Below are 20,243 nucleotides of genomic sequence, written 5' to 3' on the forward strand. Positions count from 1 at the left end.
TTGATTCAGTTTTACTAGTTAATGTCCTTCTAGGAATTTGTCCATTTCATCTATATCTATTAGAAAAACAGGTATCTGATTTCTTAGCTTACATTTGTTCATAGTATTCCCTTACAGTCCTTTTTATTTCTGTAAGGTTGGTAGTGATGTGCCTTTTTTTCATTTCTGATTCTATTAACTTGAGTCCTTTTTCTTTGTTGTCAATCTATTTAAATGTCAATTTTATTGATATTTTCAAAGAATCAGCTTTTTGATTTACTGACTTTTCTCCATTGCTTTTCTAGTCTCTATTAAGTTCTGCTCTACTTTTTATGATTTCCTTTCTTCTGCTTTAAGTATAGTTTATAGTTTCCAGTGTCTTAGGGTGGAAGTTTAGATTACTGGTTTGAGATCGTTGTTCTTTCTTAATAAAGGCACTTCCAGCGATAAATGTCCCTCTCTGACCACATTAGCTGCATTCCTTAAATTTCAGTGTGTTGTGTCTTTATTTTCATTTATCTTTAAGAATTTTAATTCCCTTTGTGATTTTTTCTTTCTTTGACTCATTGGTCTTTTAATTCAGAAATCTATTGATTTTCCCAGTTTTGTTCCCTGCTACTGATTTCTAATCTCATTCTTTTGGGAACAGAGAATGTATGCTGTATTACTTCTGTCTTTTACAACTTGTCTAATAGCCTGCCGTATGGCCTGTCCTGGAATATGTTCCATGTTTGCTTGAGGAATCTATGTTCTGTTGTTGTTGGGTGAAGTTTTCTAGAGAGATCTGTCAGGTCTAGCCAGTTTATCACATTGTTCAAGTCTTCCTTGCTGATCTTCTGTCTCGTGGTTCTATCCATCATTGAAAGTGTAGGCACTGAAATTTCCAACTATTATTGTCGAATCATCTATCTCTCTCTTCATTTATGTCAGTTTTGCTATATCTGCTTTGATGCTCTACTATTAGATGCATATGCTTGTGACTTACATTTTCCTGGAGTGGCCTTTTGATGATTATAAAATGTTCCTCTTTATCTCTAGTAACTTTTTTGTTTTCAAGTCTATTTTGTCTAACATTAGTATACCCACTCCAGCTTCCTTATGGTTGCTATTTGCACAATGTATCTTTTTTTCCATCCTTTTATTTCCATCTCTGATTCTAAAGTGTGTCTCCTGTGGACCACACAGGGATCATGATTAATTATCCTGATAATCTCTCTTTTGATTGGATTGTTTAATCCACTTACATTTAAAGTTGTTATTGGTATAGTTGAGACTGGTTTCTTTTAACTTTTTAAATGTCTTTTTTTTTTGTTCTCTGTTCCTCTATTACTGCTAAGTATTTTCTAATGTAACATTTTAATTTAATGATTTGTTTACTGTACTTTGAGGTTTATTTTTTAGACGTTGTTTTAGGGCTTATAATATACATCTTAACTTACGAGAATCAGCTTCAGATTTATACCACCTTAATTCTAGTGATGCACAGAAACATTAATTCTATGTAGCTCTATTCCCTTTCCCCCTATGTTGTGGTATGACCATTATACATACTTTATCTATTCATGTTACAAACCCAGTAATACATTCTCATAATTACTACTTAGCCATCTGCAGTAGTTTACTCAGCCCACACAGCTTTGCTCCCACCCATCCTCTTTGTGCTGTTATTGGCAAATATATTACACAAATATTACCCTTCTGTTACAGGCCCAGCAATAATATCACATATCTATTATTTTATGCAATTGTTTCTTAACTCAGCTTTAACTCGTTATCTTATGGAATAGGGGCTCTATGATCAAATCTGGGACATAGGGGTTAGGCTGGAGTGAATGAAAAAGTCTAAAATAGGTTTCATTCCTTTCAGTGAAAACACTGATGAGAGTAACAGAAAATTAACTTAGCAAAATGAAAATTATATTCCATAGGATACAGTTAGGATCAGAGGATAGTTTCACAGTGGCGTATCTCTACTCAACATACTGAGGAATTTTCTAATTTTCTAAGCTAGATAAAGTGTATACTCATTCCTGACATCCTCAGATAACTCTGAAAACAAATGCTGACTACTAGGGATAACCTCAGGTGGTTTTTTTCCAAATTCTGGCTGACCTGATGACATTTTAGCTATTCTGTTAATATGTTATGTAACTATGGAGTCCATTACAGTTGACCCTCGAATAACACAGGTTAGAACTGCGCAGATCCACTTACATGTGGAGTTTTTTCAATAAATATGTACCAAAGTACTACACGGCCCATGGCTGGTTGAGTCCAAGGGTGCAGAACTGTGGACCCAGAGGGCCGACTGTAAAGTTATGAGGATTTCTGACTGTGCAGGGGATTGGTGCCCTCAACCCCCTCATTGTTCAAGGACCAACTGTATTTTCATTCAGTTGTATTTAACTTTGGCTAGCTTTTTGCTGAATCTAGCACTCATTATAACCAGAAACTACTGTAGCTTTCCAACAAAAAGGGCACACCTAAACATGAAATAAAACACCTGAAAAATGTTTCCAACTGGTAGAAAGCAGTGATATTCATTCTTATTATTTCTCCAATGTCTTTAACTTTTTCTCTGGATTCTCTGTCTGGATAGAAAATACAAGAAATAACAATGTTCATCTTAATCATTATCGAAGAGGGCCTTCCATTAACTTTCTGAATAATGCTTTATAAGTAATGCAGGTGGCCATTTACTGGGAGGAAATACTAATAACAGACAGTAGTGTAGTTTTGCAGATATTTTTAGTCTATCAGCAAGGTATTGTATTGTAAGAACCCAACATATATTCACCCACTTTCCTCTTATTTTAATGGGATCCTCACATTTTTAGCACAAGGAAGCAATTTTAAATTGCATTAATTCTTATCAACATCAGCTCAAGGGTCACCAGTCTACTGACTTGCTTCGTCTCTAAGCTATACATATAAGAAAGAGTTAAGCAAATAATTCAGGGTAATAAAATAAACCCCTACAATAAAGTATGGTGCCAGACCACAGATTATACTGTGAGAAACCAGTTCCTTTATGAAAAAAAATCCATAGTATTCAAAGTGAATGTCACTGTAACTAGTGTATTGGATCTAGACTTTAAAAAGAAGATAAATCCTCTTGGTGTAAGATACAGGGTTCTGATGAGTGAGTGCAAATTACAAACTCAGTATATTAGTAATATAGGACACTAAATAAGATCTAGAAAAAACTTCTATGAATGGTAAATGGGAGATATATATATATAGAGAGAGAAGTTTTCATGTAATCTGCAAGTATGTTTTGCTTGACTGAATCATGGAGGAAGATGAACAAGTATTCAGTTAGCAATTAATGAGACTTTGAGAAGTTCTGTAGTTCAAATATTCAAAGGACATCTGAGAAAGCAGCTGCTTATAGTGCTCCCTGGAGTTACAGCTCCATGAACTGGCTAGTGTCTTGGGACATGAAAAACTCTGCTCTCAAATTTATCCCCCTTTGGCCCAAAATCTCAGAAAACTTTGAATGGTATTTGATCTAGGCATGACAGACAATACTGCTGTCCTATATGCAGGGTTAAAAATCAAGTCTTTGCTTAACCAGTAGGACAGTGCGCCTTAAATAAGAGTCAAACAACCTGGGTTCTTAGTCCCAGGCTTCTGTTAACTAGCTCTGTCGCCTTGAACAAATGTTACCTCTTTCTAGAACTCACATCTGCAATAAAAGTGATTATTATAGTGATTTACAATTGTGTAATGGCTCACATTAACAAAGTATTTTCATAATGCGATCACATTTCACCCTCTAGCTATGCTGTGAAATTCATATCACAGACTAAGACACTGAAGCTCAGAGTGACATGGGACCTGCAAAATCACACAGCCCATAAATGGTAGGGTTAAGGATTTTCTTTTAAATTCTGTTCTCTTTCCACTATACTTCTTTAGCCATAAAATAAAATACTGCATTAATGGTTTCTTTTTTAGTTCAAATATCCTGTGATTGACTTGATGTGACATTATTAAAGAATTATCTTTCAAGTCAAAGCCTGACTTAGCGTATCACCATGCTGAGAACAGTGGTGTATATATGACATAGTCTCGCCCACCTCAGGGAGCTTCCAATCTGGTTATTTCCTTGCATACTCATTCAACAGATTTCAGGTTAATGAGGACTATGCTTATAAGAAAGAAAATTATTGTTTATTGTTTTGAAAAAGTCTTTTACTTCTAAATCAGTATTGGCTGAATTAAGACAAGAGCAATCCAAAACATTGTGAATTGACAGTTTGGGAGTTTGGCCTCACCTCTTAAGGCCAATTCTGTATGACTTCCCTTGAGTTACTGTCAGTCACCAACTAGGTGAACTTAGTAAAGATTCAAGCCCGTTGTACTCTGATTTCTCCACTGTGTGTCAGAGATCTGCAGTAATACCCGTCACCCTGCCGACATGTGAGGGGTCTAAGAATACAGCAGGCTGGGTGGGTATCTTGTTCTTCCCTCTCCAAAACTCTGTTTTCTCCTCCTTAAGGGGCATCCTCTGTGGAAGAAAACTAAACCAGATAAAGGGAGGACATTTTCTGGACAAGGGTCTGCGCATGGCTGTTATTCCTTTGCTAGAACATTCAAATTAGCCCTCAAGGCTCTTTGACAGGGGAATATATAGGCAGGCAAAAATATTAATAGATGGCTGTAGAAATCCTCTAATAAAGCTGTCTTTGTTGAAGGGACAGTCTGGAAAGTGTTTCAGGTAGAGGTGGAGCACTCCCACTGCCCTCCTGGGCCTAGGTGTCAGCTGCCCGTGCCACACTGGTTTGATTACTGTAGCTTTATAACATATTTTGCAATCAGGACATGTGATGTCGCCAAGCTTTATTCTTTCTCAAGATTGTTTTGGCTATTTGGGGTCCTTTGTGGTCCCATACAAATTTTAGGATTGTTTTTCCTATATTAGTAAATCAGCAAAGCTTTTACTATTAAAAAAAATAAAAAGGATGAGGTAGGGCCATATATATTGACATGGAAAGATACTAAAGGTCAAATATTTTTTCTTTAAATTTTTAAAAGTAGTTTTAAAAATCAAAGTAAAAAATGTACATAGCTAAAAAAAAAAAAAAAATCACCAGTTTACAATAAGGGCTTCTATGAAAAGCCATGTACCCTACCCCCAGAGGCACTCATTTCTGGTCACAGTTCTGATGCTTACAAGTACATATAACTAAACAATATGCTTTTGGTGTATTACATCCTGAATTCAACCTCTTTTCCCACCTCTGCCAATAACCCCGGTCCACACTACCATCATCTTTTGCAAGGATAACTGAAATAGCCTCATAGCCTGCCTTCCTGCTTCCACACGTCTCCTGCCACAGCATCTTCCTCCAAAAGCAGTCAGAATGACCCTTTTAGATCTTGCACTTCTTTGCTCAGAATCTTCTAGTGCTTTCTCATTTCAGAGTAAAATCCAAAATCTTCACCTTCGCCAATGAGGTCACAGTGGTCTGTTCCTCCACTAGCTCTTGGCCTCATCCACTCTAATCCTCTCCTGGTCAGACACATCATGAGCTCCTTGCTGGGCTCTGCACGCCCCAAGCATGCTCCTGCCTCAGAGCCCCTGTACATGCCGTCTGGGATGCTCTTTCTCAGATAACCTTGCTCCCTCACTTGCTTTGTGTCTCTGCTCAAACATCACCTCTTCGAGAGGACTTTCCTGAGAATCCTATTTTAAATCGCAACTCCCTGCAGTCTCTAACCTCTTACTCTGCTTTATCTTTCTTCACTGCACTTGTCATGCTCTACAATTTTTCTTTCACTCCACACGTTCGGGTTTTTTCCATCGTGCTTCTCTGCTGTTCTTTTGGGCAATTGTCTTTGCCTGCATGGTTGCAGCTTAGTTGCAGGCAAACTGGTATTCCAGCTCCGCGGAAGGGAAGAGTGAGGAAGAGCCCCTAGCAACACACATTACTTCAGTTATGTTCCTCTGAGAAGAAATTAGTAACCTACCCTGAGCAGAGCCTGGGGGGCGTGGAAGTGCAGTGTTTCTGGGCAAATATGTGCCTGACCACAGATCTATTACCAGAGAAGGGGAGAACATATTTTGAGGGACAAGTTGCCATAGTCTTCCACAGTTTGTTGATCTAAAATACTGGAGAACCATCTGTAAAATATGTAAAATGTTTGGACTATGAAAAACTGTTGTGGAAGATCTTGCATAGTCATGATCTGGTTCTCCCTGTGGAGACAAGTACTATGCTGTGCTCACACTTTTGGTGTCACTTAAAGGAGAATGTTCTCTGTATCTAATTCTTTTGTCCTTTGCATCATTCTACTTTTCAGCACACAGGCAGACCTCATTTTTCTGTGCTTTGTGTTACTGTGCTTAATAGATACTGCGGGTTTTTTAGAAATTGAAGGTTTGTGGCAACTCTGTGTCAAGAAAGTCTACCAGTGCCATTTTTCCAACAGCATTTGCTCATCTCGTGTCTCTGTTACATCTTGATAATTCTGATGATATTGTAAACCTTTTCATTATTATATTTGTCATGGTGGTGTGTGATCAGTGATCTTTAATGTTACTACTGCACAAAAATTAAGACACTCGGGGAGGGTAGAGTTCAGTGGTAGAGTACGTGCTTATTAGCATGCATGAGGTTATGGGTTCAATCCCCAGTACATCCTTTAAAATAAAAAAAATTTTTTTTTTTTTTACTTTTGTTGATTTTGGGGGGGTAATTAGTTTTTTTATTTAAAATTAAAAAAATTAAGACACTGAAGGCTCAGATGATGGTTAGCATTTTTTAGTAATAAATTTTTAAAATTAAAGCATGTCCATCTTTGGACGTGATGCTACTGCACACTTAACAGACTACACGACAGCATAAGCGTAACTTTAAGATGCACTGGGAAACCAAACAATTCATGGGAGTCGGTTTATTGCAATAGTTGCTTTATTTCAGTGGTCTGGAACTGAATCTGTAGTATCCGAGGTATGCCTGAACTTAAATTTGGACTGTGCCTCTTTTGAATGGTTTTCTGTTGTTTGAGGAGCGTCTAGCTGACTTTTGTTCACGTACGTACATTTCTGCTGTTGCTCTCACCCAGTCCTTTGCTCCCCTACTCCGCCGTGGAGTGACCGGCTAGATCACTGTGGGGTCTTGGAAATTCTGTTCACTGGGCTGCATCCACTATTCGTGGACTCCTCGTTGTTGATTTATTCCTTGTTTGCTGGAGTGCAGTCTCGGGAGTATGAGTATGAGTCCTTCCCCTGTGTAAGTACCACACGCTTGGTCTGTTCTAGGTTCAGAACCATCTCTCCTTGAACTGTGAAGGCATCGTTCCCTGGTCTCCCAGAATCTAGTGTTGCTAAGCAATCTGCTGTCACTCTGACCTGCCTTACCTTGGAGGTTTCTTCTCCCTAGAAGCTTTAAAGATCTTCTGTGGAGTCAGTGTTCATGAATTTCCCAGGATTGTTTCCATGTATTCTACTTGACTGTGGAAGGCTCTTATAAGAGACCACCTTGTAAGTTTCCAGGTGTTTCTTCACCCTGGAAAACCTCCTTGTGTTATTTACTGAATAATGCTCTTGTGTCTGTTTTCTGTCTAGCTGGAACTTTTAAAGTAAGATTTTGATCTCTTGGACTGATTCCATGTATTCCTTATCTTTTTTAATAAGTATTTTAAAATTACTTGTCTCTTTATTCTGCTCTCTCAGAGGTTTTCCTGATGATAACTTTCAACCATTCTACTTATTTGAATACTTATTTTTCTGGTTTTTAAAATAGCATCCTTTCCTTTTGTCTTAATTCAGGAGTCTCTTGACCCTCTAGATGTTGGAAGGCAGGTATAATAAACTGATTCTGGAAGCCTGGTATAACCTTACCTACAGATACCCAATTAACAAAACACCAAAAGTTCTATAGTAATTTAAAGATACATAAATGCAAGAATTCTAAATAAATGAACAAATAAAATCTAGCTGTTTATTAAACTTGGTTATATATTACTAATCTTTTATCTTGGAAATACAAAAAGAGTACCTTGACAAGATATTCATCCTCAAGCCATATGAGACAATTATATGATCAAGTCAAGGGATGTTAAAAAACATTGTTAAAATTTCACATCTGTTCCTGAACATAACAAATTTGAATTGGAAAAATTAAATTGAAGGACATTTCCCTAGTATAAGTAGTCTCATATCAATGACAAATACTAAAATTAATGGCTAAACATTAGGTTTTCTTATTAAAATGTTGAGCAAAAAGTCTTCACTAATCACTATTAGTGTAATATAACATTTCTTTGGAATTGTTAGCTAATACAATCAAGTAAGATAACAAAATATGATATAAAGTAAATGATAAAGTATTATTTTCAAGAAGGTAGAACTATCGATCCTAAAATTCTTATGAATTAACACAACTCTATCTGAAATAAGACAAGTAAGGAGGTAAGTTACAGAAATCAGAGCTACAGCACTTTCCACTTATTTGATGAGCCGTGGTGGGAAGCAAAACATGATCAGTGTTTGTGAGACTGAGGCAGTGTCCCCTCTCTTACTACCAGAAGCACTGTAGATTTCTTGAGGCCAATTTTAGAGTCATCAAAGGGTCTAAAAACAATCATATTCTTGAACCAAGCAGCCTACTTCTAGGCATATAAGCTAAGGAAAGAGATACAAATGAGAAGATGAATGAAGAAAAAAAATCCTAGTAAAATAGCCCCAAAGGAAGCAATTTAAATAACAAGTCAGTGGGATGCTCCTTACTTATATGAAGACAACAGGGAGTAGTTGTAGGTGTTTAGAAACGTGATGCGGATCTGCACTGTCATGGAGAGCAGCTCATGTTTCCTAGTGAAGTGCAGATGAATCTAGAAGACTAATGTCTAGAATGATCAACAGCAAGATGTTTATAGAAGTCATTTTTCATTACAGATGATTAGAAGAAACTTTTAGAAATACACTCAAAAGAAATTTTTTTTCCCTATGAACACAGTTTTACCAAAAAAGGTCTAAGGATAAATCTCTAAGTGTTTTTCATATATCCAGCAATAAAACAGTATTAAGTAGTGATAAGAACATATTACATGAGGAATCAAAATATCTAATATTGTTCCATACCTCCACTAATACTTGTGTTGCCTTGAATAAATTCTAAGTAGCAGTTTACTCAAGTGTAAAATGGGTATAAATAATTTTTGCCTGTTTCCACAATGCTGTTGTGAAGGTCAAGTAAAATAACATATTTAAATGTTTTGAAAAACGTAAAATACTATAAAAATGAATGATAGCATAGTCAATAGCATCACTTAAAGCAGTTAAAAATGTTTTGATCTCTTATCTGATTTTTGCAATGTTATTCTCATGCAGTAATTTATATAATTTATAATCCGGTTCTACATGTAACTTTGTTCAAAGCTGAGATAGCAATGGTGACACAGAATGTGAATCTATAAACCTCTGGCCCAGAAATCATAATATATAGCAAAACTCTAACCAGGCCAATAGACAGATTAAGCAATTAACTACGTAGTTTTCTCTGATGGACACTAAAAGGTCCTACTCTCTCAAAATAATGTTCTGCCTTCTCTTTCCTTCAAAAAGGCAACCAAGTTGCCTGAAATTCTTACATCAATCATTCATATATTTGGGATAAGGACCTGAAGGCTCCGATTAAAACGTGTATGTGAGTAATGTGGTAACACATTAAACTATCATGTATTAATATCAGATTGAAAACTGACTATTAGATTAGCTAGTGACTCACCTAGCAAGAACTGGATGAAGGACCCATTCCTTGTAAAACTGAAATACCTTTAAAAGTCATGAGGCGGAGGAGGGGAGAGGGAGAGGAGCATGAGGTCAGGCTCAGGGAGAGAAGTGCTGGGGCAGTCAGCCTGATGAAGAGGGTGGTGACAATGAACCTGTCACCTTTGCAACTTGTGGAGGACTGGTCTGACTCTAAAAGGAACAGCAATAATAAATATTTGCCAAAAATATATACGAGTTAAATTGCTGAATTCTACTCTGGATAAATACAAGCGATGTTATTAGCTTTGTTTAATAAATGCAAAGTTTTAACTAAGATATACCTAAAGTGTAACACTTTATTATAGATAAAATATTTCAAATGTTAACTAACACATGCCATTCAGCATTATATATACTACATACTTAGTTCACTGATAAAAGTTTACTTGCTATTGAATAGTCCACAGATGTTTTCTGAAACAACTGCCCTAACAGCACGACTCCCCCACCAGGTTATCTCCTCCACCCTTGTGGCTATAAAAAAGAAAACTGGGAATTTTGTCATTTTTCCTCCTCCTTTTCACTCACATTTGGGGACGCTTATCTGCACGCCCCTTATGCCTCACTGTGGCACTAAGCAAATGATAAATCTAACCACCTATCTTCTGTTTTGCTGCCTACCTGGGCCTTTTCTAAGCAGGAAGAAAATCTCTAATCGGTCTGTTATCACAACCAGAATGCAAGAGATTAGTGACCACAGAGAGAAGTAGAATCGGTTTACATCCTTTCGGGCAAGAGGAATGATATTATTTCACAAGCAAGAAATCTGAGGCTCCCTGACCTTAATTTAGAAAACCTGCAGTTAATAACCACATTAAAGTTGGTTTTACAAGCCAGACAGTTTTTGTTTCCTCTGTTATTTTTACAATTTGAGTGTCCTTTGTGGTTACCAAAATTGTCTGATTGAAAGACACAGATTAACACTGAAAATATTTCATCGTAATAAAGCAGGCCTTGCTGCTTAGGTATATCTGACTTCACATACTCACATACACTTTGCATTGTTTTTTTTTTTTTTTTTTTACAAAGCTAATAACATTGCTCCAGAGTAGAATTTAGCACTTTAACTCATTAATTATGACAATTAATACACAGAAAACTCCTTTCTTAATTGAGGAATAAAATGAATTTTTCACTGTAATCTGCCAAACCAAATAAAAAATTTATAGATACCACCACAGGCACACTCACCCCTCCCCCAAAAAGGTCAGTTGTTTCTTGAAGGAAAGAGAACTAAGCCTGAAGCTACACACTTAGCAAAGTCAAAGGCCAGATGTACAGAGCTAGGGCGAATGGGTACAGGTGGCCGGTCAGTGTGCAGGACTTCCGATGACAGCAAACTGAACTTGCTTTCTTTTTCAGAGTCAAATGCTTAATGAAAACAAATCTAATTACCACCATACGCCAAAAAGTATCAGTGATCTTCCAAAGTATGGTCAACTTTCACTTAACATTCTACTAAAGGAACTGTATTAGCCAAACTCATTTTAGCTGCTTCAGTGTAATTCACTGTGTGTTCACTAAAGTGACTTCTGAGTCTTTAGACACCTGTCCTCTTCTAGAGAGAGAGAGAGAGGTTTCCAGTCTGTGTGTATGTGTAGTTACTGGAATGAAATGTACAGTCTAGCCATAGAGACGATGCTCACAGAATGAACACAGAGTATGAGTCTATATATGTGTATACGGGTACAGAAGAAAAGTTACAATGGCAGTTTTAGCGCCCCAAAAGTTAAGGTTTATTCCCAAGGTACTTTTGCGGTCTTTTGAAAATAGAACTAATACTTGGAGAGTAAAAACATCTCAAAAAGTCGTATTTGCTACTTCCATGGTAAAAGGAAAAAATATCTATTGTATACACTGAATCAGTCTCTTTTGGGTAAGAAAAGAATTTAAAGAATGAACCTATGGGATGAATTTGCAAAAGTATGAAAAGATGACTTTATATATACCAAGACTGCACTAAGGCTATGCTTGTAAGTTATGTGGATTTTCTGTATCTATAATACTAACTAGCCACTTCAAGGCTCTGTTGGTTACATCATGTATATTCTTAGCATTTAAATGTTCATCTCTCTCCTCTTAAAAATATAGATAAAAATTTAACCAAATTTTAATGACAACAAATTTAAAATGTTGCTCTAATCAATTTCTTACTCGCCTCTATCATTAATTGTAAGGTGTCACAGAAATATTATTTAAAAAGTTAAGGCAGGGCTGTCTTCAAGGGTGATACTAAATAGTGAACTAGTCTCTCTCATTAGCCAACTGCACCCTTTTAAACCAATGCTTGTTTATGATTTTCTAAAACTTATTTTAGTAATTTCTGTTAATCATCATATTAACAATAGTAGTATAGTCAGAGGATTATAGTACTTAAACATCACTAAGGATGGAATATCTTTAATCTGGTCAGATATTTACTGATAAGTCATTAACTTATCTTTTACAAACAGCCTTTAAGCCAGATAATAAAATGCACATCCCAGTAACATTCTTAGCAGAAGAAAAGGTATCCTTACGACTTTTCTCCAGTCACCAAAGCTAACTGGTCTCATTATGAAATAGCAAAAAAAACGTACAAGGGGTAATTTTCCACATGATCAGACTTTAACTCTGAAGCCAAAATAATGAAAAATATCTTACAAAATTCAAATATGTGATTTTAAATATGGTAGTAAAAACATTTATATAATTTAAAATTCTCAAAGCAGCTCCTATCAAAAAAGAACAAAAAAAGTCATATGTTTTGTAAGTTTGCTTCTAAATTAAAAAGTGGAAGTTTACTATGAAAAATAACTTATAGCATTTATGCAACAGGTTGGTTGGTTTTTTTTTTTTTTTTGGTAGTTGTGTTTTAATTCTTTTGCAGGATTTAAGACCCAAAGGTGTACTAACAGAATTGAATCTTTGCTTTTAGTAACCTCTTAAATATTTTAGATCTAAAGGATTTATTTTAAAATAAGTTCAATAAATTATTTAGTACATGTTTGGTGCTGTGATAGGTGCTTTTATGATTCTCTGCTCTAAATTTCCAAAGTGTTAAATCTAAAACTTTCCAGGTAAACACTTTGTCTTTTAAATGGTAGGTATGATGAGTCATACATGTATAAATGTATATTTATATGTAAATATTAAATTTTATTTATAATTACATATATTAAAATTATATGCATAAAATTTTAGGGGGTTAAACAACTGTCAAAATGGATGGTAGGTATCATCCTTGAAATAAAACATTTTAGGAAGAGTGCTCATTTAATTAATGCAAACCACCTGTCTAAATACCTAAAGCAACCTGAACCTCAACGTTAAAAAGATCCAGCTGAAATATAAATTTTCTAATTCTGATCTGAGGACTATTTTTTGCCACAGCTAAAGGGGTCACTCTAAACACAGAAACTAGCATTGTTTTTCTGTGACTAGGCTACAGTAGCTTAAGTCTCTAAACACTAGAATTCCTCACACAGCTGTTAATTGTGGACCAGGGGACTGGCTGACATCTGCTTCTTACTTATTTCGTTAATGGTTCGCTTCCAGATCCTAAAAGGACTGTAGCCTTTCTCCAAAGATAATATGGATGCATCTATGTCTGCCTGATACATAGTTGCCTTGTTCTGGTTTGTTGTTTGCACTCTCCATGCAATGCAAATCTGAGTGAACTCACATCTGTCACCGATCGACCCAATTCGTGGGCAATCTTTTCCCATCGACCTGGGGTCCCTCCTGGGAACTTAACCATACTTCTTGTCAGCTGGCTGAGGTCCTCTTCCGTCCATTCAGGTGCCTACAAAACATTAAAAAAAAAAAATTTAGAGAATGTTTGCTAAAAGCATTTAATAAACCTGTGAACCAAAGTACTGGCATTATACTGTCTGCAAAAATAACGTTAAAATGTATCTAATAGTTTAGGTGAAGGTTTGAGCTACATACTTAACAGAGTGCAAAGCTTCAGTAGCCTTTAAAAAGTTCTGATGTAAACCAAATAACAAAGAAGAAATATCACGAACCCAGGCTCTTGAAGACATTACAAAAAGAAAGACCATTGTTTTGAGGTGCATTATGTCACTAATGCTCACAAATGCCTGATTACAAAAACAAAAAAACTATAAGCATACGTGAAAATATGAACAAGTAAATGTACTGATTTAGAAACAGAACTGAGACAGATATTTTTTGTTCAGTCTGTGTAACATTTAATTCTAAAAAATCATGTATTTTCAAAAAGTTTAACTTATCAAGTGCTATTAGCATTTTATAAAACTTGGGAAAAGAAATAAGAAACTTTCCCAACCAAGACTTAAACCATCAAGTCCAGGCAAAGCAGCATTTCTTCTGAGAAGGTAAACAGCTTTTAAAAGTTGATCAAATTATTAAAATGAATGAAATTCCTTAAATATTACAAAAGCTTTTTTGCAAAAGCAAAACTTCTAAGTGCAAGCATATTCTTTGCATTTTACTCAGCACTACCGCTTGGTGATACCCAAAGCTGAAGCCAAAGAAACCATTATCAAATAACAGATAACCAGGTTACAACTTTACATACAGTTTAGCACTAAACTATTCCCTGCCAGAGGCAGTAGCCACACTGTAGCACACAAGGCTCTAGGAGTCAGCAAAGATGGAGGAAGCCACCTTATTTTCCTTTAATTAAAAATAAAGAAGAGAAGAGAAAGAAAGAAGGGAACCTTTGAGACAAATACCTTTTCTAATCACCGTTTCCGATAATGAACAGGCATACATCAGGCCGTTTGCATTACAGAACCATCAGCACAGAGCAACAGTCAGAGGTGAGTGACCCCAGGGACTATCTCCACAGCTACAGCAAAGCTTCTCCCTGACACTAATCCTCCCTGTCACTCTCCCACTGTGCTCTAACCACACTGACATCCGCCTGCCTCACTGCAAGCTTAACGCGGCCCTTCCTGACTTTTTACTGTCTCCCCCAATCAATGGTTCAAGCGTGCTCTTTTCACCATGTCCAAATGGCAGCTTCACTCATAATCAAAGTGCACTGCCCGTGTTAAAGGGCTTTCCGAAAGGCTCTCCCATTTGCATTCATTTGCAAAGCAAACTACTTTTATTCACTTTGTTCTGCTATCAAGAATGTTCCCTGAAGCAGATAAATTGGCATAAATACAACCTGCCACTTAAGAGTCGGTAAATAATAGCCAATAGTAGGGAGGATTTTATCAATCATTCTATTTTGTATCCACTAAGAGCTGAAAGCCTCAAACATATTCATCAGTACAACCCTAACGAAACACATGCATAAATTCACTTCTATAAAAAGTTAGCCTACACTGAGTATGGTCGGAATTTCTTTGACATCTAATGAATGTCAGAAATCTAATTCTCCATATCAGATAATTTAAAAATTTACACTGAAGGTTTTTTTCTTTTTAGTTGTTTGTTTCTACTTTAAGAGAAAGTATTATTCAGGTATTATTTGGACAGAATTGATTTTCAAGGAAATAATTTTTGCTAAAAGCTGCAACTTTAAAAACTATACCAATTGGCTTCAGAAATGCAAAAGAGTTAAGACGAACTTAAATATAAGCTTATAGTACAAAGTCATCCCACAAAGAGCATGAAGTTGATGCTGCACCGAGATTACAGTATTCAAGCCACATAGGATATCCATGCCATTCCACACTACATCAAGTCATCTTATTTCTGCATTAGTTACAACAAACATTTCCGGAGCAAACGGTATTGTCTAAAAATGTCAATGTAAGCCACTGTTTCACATAGTAAACTAATTCTTTAAAATAATCTATTTTTAATAGATTGGCTTTCCAAACACGCTACATATATGAACGGGCATTAAGAAGCAATCTAATTTTAATTCCTTGTTAATGAGTCTAAAAGGACAGTGCCATTTTTTTTCCCTAGAAAGGAAAACATGAAAGTCACATATGTGGATGGCTAGGCCTAAAAAATCATCTACTGCTCTGATAATCTTTCCTTTTTGTATTGTTGTTTCACAGCCACGATTTTATTATTAATATTAAAAAACCAGGTCGATATTAACTAGGACCATAATCTGAAATCTCTGAGAGAACCCCTGTAGCGATGCATGTTCTCTCTCTCACAGCTGTAAGGCACTGTGGTGAATGTGAATCCCTGGGCAGTAGTTAGCTGTGTCTTTAGAAGCAGCAGCACCTACTGAGATCCAGCTCCTCCCTCAGCCGTGAGTGAGGGTGGCCGTGGTGTGAATGTCGTCTCCTTGTTCTAATCTGGAGCCAGCTGTAGCTGTGTAAGTCAAGTGAATGCATAAGCATCCTGCTTGCCACTTAAAACCATGTGTGTCCAATATTACTGAGACACTGGGCCAAAAATTCATCTCTACAGTAAAGTGATGGAAGATACCACATGGTGCGGGGACAGCTGTTGTGAGTACACAAGCATTCCAATTTTGCATCAGAAAAGTCCCGCTCTGGGAATAAATCTCCGTACTGAATAAAAAATAAAAAGTTTTCAAATTATTCAATGCTTTAATGGAGTGACCACAAAATAGATCTACTAAAGTAAGAGCTGATATAGCATTTAAATTGTATTCCCAAATGATATCCCTTTGGGATAGATTGTCATAAAATCAGCTATGTTCAAAGATGTGAAAATCCTTAATATTCTTGGGGGACAGGCTGAAGGGAAAGCACACTGTATCTTTAAGGTAACCCCTATATACCTTTCCCTTCACAGAGTTAGACCATAAAATGTTAACTACAAACTGTCCTGCAATTTGTTCAGTGCTGAAAACATGACCAAATTACAGGAAAATTTTTAAAAGTACTTATATAGTGCATTTTTATACTTTAATGACAAAAGGTCTAGTTCTAGTTAATAGATATTAAAACTCCCCAATGAACAATATTTCTATTGAAATGACCTATTAATGATCATTATTTTTGTAATTACAGAACTTACAATTTTGGATTCAACAACTTTTTAGATTCAGTTCAACTCATAACTTCTCAGATTTTACCTAAAAAAATCCTTATTATAGCACACAGTTAAAATATCAGATACATACCTAATAATGCAGCTGTGTATCTAGTCATGTAATTACCTGCTACCCTCTAATTCTACCTTTGTGTCTGAGAATGTGCATTTGCCTTTCAGCTATACAATTTTCATTTCCCACTTGAAAATTGAGCAGTTATTTGATCTTGACTGTATATGTGGATAAATGATACATATTAAAAAAAAAAAACAACAAAATTGAAAACAAATCACTTCAAATGTCTTTTCGCTCTTAGGAAGAGAAACTCTCACCTAAGCTATTATAATGTGATTCTTTAGCAGCAATCATTGCACCCCAAAAGGTCTCTTTATCTATGATTTAGCTACCTTGCCAAAAGAGAGGTCCCCTCTGGACCAGGGATCCTCACGTGTGGTCTGGCATCAAATGGCAAACAAGTTTGGTACCCACCTGTGAGAAGTTCAGAAACCTGCAGTAAGGGTTAGAAACTTACAGCAACTGAAAACTGCCACAAGGACCAAGAGCGATCAGTCAGCTCTTCCTTTATATGAGCCAGCTGGGGCGTCGTCAGACTAGCACCATGGGTCACATGAAGTGCGAGCTGCATTTCTGTTTGGCACAATAGGACTACAACTCGGTCAGCAACAGACGGAAATAATTTTTAAAACCTGGTCCTTCACTATAGATAGTTTGAGAAACACTGCTCGAGACAATGCATATAGTTCAAATTCCTTCTTCTTTTGAGGAGTAATAGTAAATAAATGGACCCTTTGAGAAATGGACACAAAGATGTTTGATCCATTCCTTGTCAAAATATTTTATGTCACTGAGTGTTGGGGTGCTTTGGCACATAGTGAAAGATGACTGCAGGCATAGCAAACAGCAAAGCACAAAGGCCTTGAGGTGGGAGCCCGTCTAGAATGTCTGAGGGACGGCAAGATGACCAGGCGGCTGGAACAGAGCAACAAAGGCGGCAGAGGGTGAGGGGCTCAAATTGTGTTCAGGGCCTGGAGGCCACTGTGAGGACTTGGGCTCATTTACTCTGCATGACACACAAAGCTATTGGAGAGATTTATTTTTTTCCTTTTGGTTGAGTGCTTATTTTGTTTGTCCAGGAGGGCTTATTTACAAAGGTATGGGTGGAGGGGAACCGCAAGAGCTAGTGCTGGGACAGTGCAGACAGCGAAAACCTGCAAGAGTGGATGCCGCAGAGTCAGCCTCCTGCCAAGTCCCAGTGAAATCAGGTGGAGGGACGCAGCTGGCCCAAGATGAGCACATCCAGAACCACAGCTAATTAGGTTCACGATAATTTACTGCACAGGCCCAACAGGTGAGTGATAAGGAGTAACATGAGGGTGTGACAGGGGTCTCAAGTCTTTACCGACAGTACTAATCTCTGCTTTTTTTTATTCCTTTACTCTCCCCTTTTGTGGGGATTCAGAAAGCAGTAATGAGAGGTACATGCAAAATCTCAGCAATGTTCTCCCAGGGCAGTCAACCCAAGCAATAGAAATAAAAACAAAAATAAACAAATGGGACATAATCAAACTTACAAGCTTCTACACAGCAAAGGAAACCCATAAGCAAAACAAAAAGACAACCTACAGAATGGGAGCAAATATTTGCAAAAGATGAGACTGACAAGGGCTTAATCTCCATAATATATCAGCAGCTCATACAACTTAATAAGAAAAAAACAAACAACCCAATCCAAAAATGGGCAGAAGACATAAACAAGCAATTCTCCAGTGAAGACATACAAATGGGCAATAGGCACATGAAAAAATGCTCAATATCACTAATTATCAGAGAAATGCAAATCAAAACTACAGTGAGGTATCACCTCACACCAGTCAGAATGGCCAACATTCAAAAGTCCACAAATGATAAATGCTGGAGAGGGTGTGGAGAAAAGGGAACCCTCCTACACTGCTGGTGGGAATATAGTTTGGTGCAGCCACTGTGGAAAACAGTATGGAGATTCCTCAAAAGACTAAAAACAGACTTATCATATGATCCAGCAACCCCACTCCTGGGCATATAACCAGAGAGAACCTTAATTCAAAAAGATACGTGCACCCCAATGTTCCTAGCAGCACTGTTTACAATAGCTAAGACATGGGAACAACCTAATGTCCATCAACAGATGACTGGATAAAGAAGATGTGGTCACATGGAATACACTACTCAGCCATAAAAACAAATAAAATAATGCTATTTGCAGCAACATGGATGGACCTAGAGATCGTCATTCTAAGTGAAGTAAGCCAGAAAGAGAAAGACAAATATATGGTATCACTCATATGTGGAATCTAAAAAAAGAAAAAAAAGAGGATACTAATGAAAGCATCTATAAAACAGAAACAGACTCGCAGACATAGTAAACAATCTTACGGTTACTGGGGGAAAGGGGGTAGGAAGGGATAAATTTGGGAGTTTGAGATTTGCAAATGTTAGCCACTATATATAAAAATAGATTAAAAAAACAAATTTCTTCTGTATATCACAGGAAAGTATATTCAATATCTTATAATAATCTTTAATGGAAAAGAATATAAAAACAAATATATGTATATACATGCTTGACTGGGACATTGTGCTGTACACCAGAAATTGACACACTGTAACTGACTACATCAATTAAAAACAAAATCAATTGACACTGTGTGTGTGTATTTCAGGACTCTTAATGTTATATTGATCTATTTATCTATTATGTGCCATAAAATTTTCATTATACAGATAAGGAAATTGTACTGTTATGCAAATTTCTTTAAGATGTAGTTTGTCACAACTTTTCTTTTGCATTCAGATTATTTTAAATTACAAATAAATATTCCACCTATTTAAAACTTTGTCCCTGTTTGTGGAATAGTACTGTATACTCTGCAAAAGGATCTAAATCAGGATTTGTGGCTCTGTCGTCTATTTTAGCTATACCTTTCTAATGCTCTACAAAAGCTATATCCTGTCTATTCTTCCCGAAACAATAACACTGTCATCAACTATATAAGGTTAGGAAACTGGCAAAAAGAGGTGTAATAATTTTCTTAAGGTCACCTAGAAAGTCAATAGAAGAACCCAAGTAAAATTCAAAGTTCTTAAAGGAAAAAAAAGTATTATGGATGAAATTATAAATGATTAAGACCCAACTTTTACTTTATTATTTACTAAGATTATATAAAAGATATATATGTATGTGTGTATGTATCTATGTAGTAATAAATATTTACTATATTATTCAAAAAGAATGACTGAAAATGAACATTGGTAAATTTATGTTAGAAAATCTTTGTGCAGTCATTATTTGTTTTCTACTGTTTTTTTTAATGCTGAAAAGCTTTATAAATAATTATATTACTGTTTACTGCCTGAAACTGTTATTTTGAGAAAAATGAAGAAAAACAAAGTATAGAAAATCAAAGTTAGATATATCACTATTACACTACTTCGGATAAAGTTATATCATATTTAAGACTAACATGAGGTTAATTAAAC

The 20,243-nt window shown here is 36.2% G+C and overlaps 1 protein-coding gene across 1 annotated transcript in view; it reads right to left on the reverse strand.

The window, feature by feature from the left end:
- Window positions 1–20,243, reverse strand: part of DNAJC1 (DnaJ heat shock protein family (Hsp40) member C1) — a 149,484-nt gene that overhangs the window by 10,291 nt on the left and 118,950 nt on the right. Inside the window, exon 9 of the mRNA XM_031444710.1 lies at window positions 13,428–13,547. Within this exon, the coding sequence (XP_031300570.1) occupies window positions 13,428–13,547 (120 nt within the window). The remainder of the gene's footprint in view (window positions 1–13,427; window positions 13,548–20,243) is intronic.

The sequence above is a fragment of the Camelus dromedarius genome, chromosome 26 (assembly GCF_036321535.1).
Source record: "Camelus dromedarius isolate mCamDro1 chromosome 26, mCamDro1.pat, whole genome shotgun sequence".
Taxonomy (NCBI): Eukaryota; Metazoa; Chordata; class Mammalia; order Artiodactyla; family Camelidae; genus Camelus; species Camelus dromedarius.